The sequence below is a fragment of the Zeus faber genome, assembly GCF_960531495.2.
Source record: "Zeus faber genome assembly, chromosome: 4".
Taxonomy (NCBI): Eukaryota; Metazoa; Chordata; class Actinopteri; order Zeiformes; family Zeidae; genus Zeus; species Zeus faber.
This window is the reverse complement of record NC_137191.1, coordinates 26,731,217-26,738,607: the sequence shown is the minus strand read 5'-3', so window position 1 is coordinate 26,738,607 and position 7,391 is coordinate 26,731,217. Positions and strand designations below refer to the sequence as shown.

General features: G+C 40.8%; 2 protein-coding genes across 2 annotated transcripts in view; one reads left to right on the top strand and one right to left on the bottom strand.

Moving 5' to 3' along the window:
* Positions 1-1,547: 1,547 nt before the first annotated feature.
* mchr1a (melanin-concentrating hormone receptor 1a) lies at positions 1,548-3,238 on the bottom strand (the record flags this gene model as incomplete). Its single annotated transcript, XM_079999518.1, has 2 exons — positions 1,548-2,569; positions 3,217-3,238. The coding sequence occupies 2 exons, from the start codon at positions 3,236-3,238 to the stop codon at positions 1,548-1,550; spliced, it is 1,044 nt and encodes a 347-aa protein (XP_079855644.1).
* A 3,230-nt stretch (positions 3,239-6,468) lies between these two features.
* grb2a (growth factor receptor-bound protein 2a) overlaps positions 6,469-7,391 on the top strand; it is a 45,403-nt gene continuing 44,480 nt past the window's right edge. The window contains exons 1-2 of the mRNA XM_079999356.1: positions 6,469-6,502; positions 6,632-6,825. Of these exons, the coding sequence (XP_079855482.1) occupies positions 6,748-6,825 (78 nt within the window). The 5' untranslated portion in view covers positions 6,469-6,502; positions 6,632-6,747. The remainder of the gene's footprint in view (positions 6,503-6,631; positions 6,826-7,391) is intronic.

Below are 7,391 nucleotides of genomic sequence, written 5' to 3'. Positions count from 1 at the left end.
GATGAATAAGAAATTAATAAAAGTGGCATTGCAGGTTGAGAAGTTGAACTCACTTCTATGTTAACTCTGTCCTAGATGCAATGGCATACAAACACTCTATGTTGCATGCCCAGCATGCTAACAGCACAGGTTATAAAAAAAAAAGTACATCACCGAAAATACATTTTGTTATACTGTAAATGGATGAGTTCTGGTGGAAGCTGAAAGAAACGAGGGCAAACAGAAGCAATAAATATAAGGAACACCACGCACGGCAAGTGTTACGAGGAGAAAAGATTCATATCAAATTCTGAAACTCTTTCAACAGCGAAGAGGGATGACGACAGTTCATGTATTATTATCATTTATTTTCTCAATTTCACAAGTTGCAGAGAAGGCGAGCCTTTGTTTGCGTTTCCGTCTGATTAAAAGCTACGTATCACGAAGGAGAGTTCATAAAAGCCCTCTTTCAAATGCAAATGTATGAATAAAGCGTTAAAATATACATTCTTCTGCAGTGTAGTCCTAGAAAGAGAAATGTCACCCCTCCCCACGGAAGAGGAGAAGGCAGACCTCAATTCCAAAAAGTTTGAAAACAGTCGCCAAATGTTTCGAATTTGTGACGTAGAGCGACACTAAAAGTACTCATCTAAAACATCATCCTCTCGGCACAAAATTTTGTGCAGATTTCAACCAGTAGAGGGTGCTCAGCAACATTTAATAATAAACGTTGTAAATAGACGTCAATATTATGACCAGGATTGTCATATAGTCATATATTCGATTTTACAACAATTTAAAACAAATACAACAAGTCGATTCTATGCTGTACAGTGGAAAGAAAACTGAGAAATATGGAAGCGATTACTTAAAATGTCACAGCACTGACACCCTTAAGCCATTCACAGCATCGTATTAAGTCTTTTTTTCAGCAAAATACAATTATCGCACACTGAAGCTTCAATACTTCCATTGCACTTTGCATCAACGGTGTCAATTTTGTCAACTTATACATAAATATTAGTTTGTCATATCTATTAATGTAAAAATATAAACGCATAATCAAAACTTGGACAGATAATTTAAGCTCAGTTTACTTTATATTTACACGAGGACTTCTATGATAATTTCATATTTTGTGAAATTGGCTGTACATCGGTGGCGTCTCAGTGTATACATACTGAGGTCCATAGACCAAGAGACCAAGTTTTGAGATTCTTCACAGATGATGAATATCTTCCTTAAATACCGCGTGGTTAGTGATTCTATTCATGATCAATCAAGTGTGCTTTGTAACGCGCTTTCCCTTGAACGTGGCACGAAACATCGCAGAATCACAGAAATCTTTTTTACTCTTTCAGACACCAGCTGAATGTAGATACCGAGTGAATTTAAATATACTGTAGTAAATATAGATTCATGCTTTTATGGTCCGCAATACACTCTTACAGGTCAAACGTCTTTTCTCCTCTTTCTCATGATTATGAATTTCCCACGCATTCCCGACCTGAAACAGTCAAGACATAATCCTGTACGTTCTTCACAGAGGTTTTCAGCTGTGTGGTAATTCAGTCCGGGGCGAGGTTAGCAGGCAGAAGTTCATGTGCTTTAGCCTCTGGCTGCGCCCTCTCTGGCACCAGCCTCAGACTCACGCTGCCACCGTCTGTGGCACTTGGGTTAACCCTGAACTTCCTGTTGAGGGGGTTCACGACCCGTGTCAGCTGGCTCTTGAAGGTTTCACTGAGGACGATGTAGAGGAAGGGGTTGATGCAGCTGTTGGCATAGCCCATGCTGATGGCTATGTTGTAGGCATAGGAGAAGGCCAGGCTGGGGTTCTGGACACCCAGGTGCACCAGCTGCAGGATGTAATATGGGGCCCAGCACATAAAGAATGCCAGGCAGATCGCCACCGCCATCCGGGTGACCTTTCTGGTGCGTAGCTTCAAGCTCCGCGGCGGCAGTGGGGCCATGCTTGTGGACATGTGCTGGAGGATCTTGAAGAAGACAAGGCAAATGACGGCCAAGGGCAGAGCAAAGGCCAAGAGGAACTGGTAGAGGGTGAACCAGTAGGTGTCGGTGACCGGGTTGGGCAAGAGGAGGGCGCAGCCCACGAGGCCGTCCTGCAGAGGCATCAGACCCACGTACATCCACACCGGGATGATGGTGAGCAGGGACAGCACCCAAACCAGCCCGATGACCAGTACGGCAACATAGGGCGTGCGCATGTAGTTGAAGCGAATGGGGTGGACCGTGGCGAGGTAGCGGTCAAGTGTCATGGCAGTGAGAATATAGGTACTGACGATCTGACTGTTTGAGTCGAGCGCTGTGATGACTGTACACATTGTAGCGCCGAAACACCAGGCCCCGTTGCCCAGCAACTGGTGGATGAGAAATGGCATTCCGAGCAGAAACAACAGATCAACAATGGCCAAGTTGAAGATGAAGATGTCTGGAACGGTCTGCTTGACGCGGCACTTGGTCTTCTTTATGATGGTATAAATCACAATGCAGTTGCCCAGGATACCCAGAAAGCAGATGATGCCATATATGATAGGCAGGATGGCACTGCAGTGCAGAGCCCCGGCTAGAGCTGAGAGACAGGAAAAATGGAAGATCAGGTGATAAACAGACAGCCAAAGAATTAAATAACTGCATCTATGCATGTAGCGAGCCAAGGTTTTTTTCCTTGTCCGGGTGAAGGTTTAGACAGGGGAATGCCATTGATTTCTATCTGAAATGTTGGCTTGACCAGTCATTTGAGACTGTACTGAGATTAAGGGCTATAGAAAAAAATCCTGACTGGATCTCTTCTCTCTCTCTCTCTCTCTCTCACTCTCAGAGAATGACAGTTATAAACAAGTAGATAAACATGGGTGGTAATTATGGGTTTTAATGATGCAAAGTAATTATGATATGGTACAAGATAATTCATAATAATGTCTCAGCTTTTTCTGTGGAGATACTAAAGCTCATTAATGTTGTTAAATTGGACCTATTATGCTTTCCCTTATTTTCTGTTATATATATATATATATATATATATATATATATATATATATATATATATATATATATATATATATATATATATAATGTTACAATGTGAGATGTTCATATTAGACCAAAGTGGCCAAAGTGTCAAATAATGAGGTAAACTAATAACAAAATAATGGCTGTAGACAAAACGCTCAGGCTTCCAACTGCTCTGACAACTCAGTTTACAAAGGTTTTTGCTACTCTCTGCACGAGCTGATGCCATCTCGTCACAGATTTATTTGCTATGGTTATCTGCTCTATGTGTTTGTGTGTCTGTGTTTTTCTTGTAGATTTGTTTATTTTATTTTCAATGTTTACACGAGACAAAAGGTCCTTGTCGATCTTCACTAAGAGTGAAGATTCAGCAACTGGATTGCTTATTTCTCACCTCAAATTTTTTTAGAAACAGAATTTGGTGGACTGATAAGGTGAAATCAGCGAAGGTTACAGAGTAAATAGAACGAAACCCAGAAGTCATACTGAAACGCCATCGGCTCACAGAACCCGGAACTTGTGCTCAAACCCCATCGGCTCACAGAACTCGGGGCCTCAGGAAAACAATGGATTTAGAGGTACGTTATAATGGCTCTAATGCAAAATCTGTGTTTTTTTCAACAAAAAACTTCAAAGACATGTATTGAGAACATCAGAGACCGACATTAACTCGTATAAAAAGGAGCATAATAGGTCCACTCTAATATCTGTCAGTCAATGGTGACAAAGTTGTCAATTGCATCATCATATTTTTCACATGCTGCTTGGAAAGGTTAGGCATGCTGCTGTGAGTGCGCTGAGCAGTGATACACAGTGTGTTGCTGGAGGCTGCCGCCTGTCTGCAGGTAAGTGATAGACTCCCAGCTCAGCTACACGTGAGAGGTCACACCATATAATACCATTTATTATCGTTGTAATCTCTAATAGATGATCATCGTTTTTATAAAAAGAAAACAAAACAAAGTGTACGTATTTATATAAATATGTATAAATTCAGCATATATACACAACATATATATGTAAATATATATGTACTCTGTATATATAATGTATATATACTCTAAAATTGACCGTAGGTGTGAACGTGAGCGTGCATGGTTGTTTGTCTCTGTATGTCGGCCCTGTGATAGACTGGCGACCTGTCCAGGGTGTACCCCGCCCTTCGCCCAATGACAACTGGGATTGGCTCCAGCCCCCCCTGACCTGAAGGATAAGCGGTATGGATAACGGATGGATATATATGTGTGTGTGTATACATACAGTTTATGTGTATAAACATATTTATATACATACATACACTTTGTTTTGGGTTTATACTATATATATATATATATATATATATATATATATATATACGCACACAGTATATATAGGTATAGACGTGTGTATGTATCTATGTGTGTGTGTATACACACATTTATCTCTCATCTGTCTGTCTGTCTTTTGTATATTTCTGTCTTTTAATGTCTATGTCTGTCTCTCCATCCGTCCGCCCCTCATCTATTTATATCTGTCTATCTCTGTCCGGGTCATTTTATGCAGATGCAACTATCATGTGTAAAACAGTACAGTATAGGTGACGGGTATATCATCCATTCCAATATCCATATATAAAAACAGTGAAATCTTTGAGCCAATAAATTGGACACTCACATAAAAAAAATACAAATTTCGACAGGAAAGAAAAACCCCCTACCTGTAGAAGCATTGCCAGCCCCGGCAGAGGTGTTTTCGGAGGAATCGTTCAAGAAATCCATCAGTGAATGATCAAGTAATCCCAAGAAAAAGCATCAACAGGTGTTTGCGCTTCTCCGGGCGGCTCAGTCTCTGGAGTCAAGCATTGGGGACAGATTGTCAGATACAGGTTGAATTAGAGTTGAACCATGGTTTTGGAGTCGTGACAGCGGCTTTACATGCGTGTGAGAGCAGCACTTGGCTTCTTGCGCTCCAAGTCCATCCGTGCTGCTGGCAGCGCTAACGTCTCCAACTTCAAGGGGCAAGTAGTCGAAATCTATAGTGGGGGTTTTTTTTTATATTAACAATCTAATAATATTATGAATACAAGAATACAGAGATATTATAATATATTATATAATGATAAAAAAATATAATTATTATTAATATTATTATTATATTCATTATGATATGTAATAATAATAATATTTTAAAAATAGATCTTGATATTTTTTGATTGATTCGGCAAAGCGTTTCCATGCGGAAAATAGTGCTCCAACGCGCCAACTGCAAATTTCCGCGGTCGTATCTTGGAGCAGTCGGTCGCAGGTCGATACAAATTTTCGCGACTATCGCTACTCGTATCTTGGATTAGTCGTAAGTCGATGCAGTCGTAAATCGCGGTACCACTGTAATATGTTGACATTGTTGATTAGTTATAATTGACATTAGCAGCGGCAATAAATTAATTGCTTATTTGAAAATAATAATTAACTCAATAACTTTGTATTCAATGATTAATTAAAAAGTAAATCCATAAAAAATAAACAACAGCTTCGGTCTAATGCCAATGCATACGCAACACATGTGCTATAGCAGCCGTCCACTAGATGGCCGTCATGCAATTAATTTACAATGCGCACTTCTTTCTCCTGTGGGTTCAACGTGAGTGACCTGTAAAAGCATAAAACAGACAAAAAAATAGGCTGATATCGTGACGCCCCAGGTTTTGCTTAATGAAGACATACTTTTATCAAGAGAGCCTGTAAGTGAAACAGCGGGGCGGATAATAAAACGTGAATTAATAAGGGGTGCAAAAGCAAACTGATAAAAGTAGAGCAAGCAATGTCGCCTCAAGGTTCAGTTAAAAGGGGGGGGGGGGGGGGGGGGGCGTCATAGTGCACTGTGAAATTTGTCTCCGTTAGACATGATTTAGTCCAAACTGTCTTTCCAATAGAGAGATAACAGTGGAACGCGGATCAAAACAGTCGTTTTTGTATATTCTCTGATGGTCCCAAGATCTTGGATGTAACGTAATGTAAAGATTTAGCCGAGGACACCCTGGACCTCTTGAATGACCCCGGAGCCCACGTTGAGAACCACTGCTGTATAATAATAATGATTATTATAATAATTATAATACTGTAATAATGATAATAATAATTATTATACTGTAATAATAATTATTGTTATTATTATAAAGCGCTATACCAAGAATATTTGAACTAATGGTCACTGATTTTGTTTGTCAAAACAATAAGATGCACGATGATCGTTTTGTTCGGTTGGTCAAAATAAAATAAAAGATCCGTCGCGTCGTGGACAAACATTCCCCGCTCGTCCGCTCGTCTCCTGTCGGGGGTATAGAACCGCCTCCATCGTCACGGGCTATTGGCTAATTAGCGGAGCAGCGCGCTCTAATTGGCCCGAGCAGCTGTCAATCGCACGCTCCTTCCTCCGCCGCGCCCTCCTCTCCGTCCTCGCCTCTCCCGTATTGTCTGGGCGCGGCACCACACTGAGCACGGCAGCCGCCCTGGTGGTGCGAAGTACTATTATACACGGGTGTTGTTGAATAATATGCTGTTGTGTATTATGCGAGCGTGTGCCTGAATTCATGGAAACGTGTATATTTGTGTGATTTTTTTTTTTTTTTTTTTTTTTCTCCAAGAGGATCGTGGTGTGAAGTCATTCCTCCGGGTGGGAGCTCCCGGGAGCCTGGAAAAACGAGCGTTTGCCAACTTGATGCTCGGTCGAGGTGTCAGCCACCACTCGTGAGATCCCTCCATGGAGGCCGTAGCCAAGTTCGACTTCACCGCGACAGCAGACGATGAGATGAGTTTTAAACGTGGCTCCATCTTAAAGGCAAGTACTGTGTCTTTAAGGCTCTCTTTTCCTGATACTGTATCTCGTGTTGTGCTGTTTTTTTTGTTTAAACTTTTCAATGAAACAATACGAACTTCAGGACACAAACTTTGAGACAATGGGTTCGTTATGCAGGTTACACACAAAGCCATAGCTTCAACACATTACATTATTAGATAGTGTGTGTGTGTGTGTGTGTGTGTGTGTGTGTGTGTGTGTGTGTGTGTGTGTGTGTGTGTATACAGTAATGTGGGAGGACATCCGTTTTGTACTTATTTTAGACCTGTTTCATTGTGGTCTTGGAGCACTTCAAATCCTAATTTATTTCAAGCTGAAGCTCAGTGTGTTTGTCAGAGTTTCTGTTATCCGGTAATTTACCGGTTTTGGACCAGGAAAATCTGTCCAAGCCTGGCATATTTAAATCTCTCCGGTCATAATGTTCAGTGAAAATAATTCCCTCTAAGCACAATTTTGATTTGTGCTGGGTGATAAAACCATAACGATAACCATCACAATATATTTTTCCTTCTATGTCGAAATAAAATGGACCCGAAATTATTTTTTTC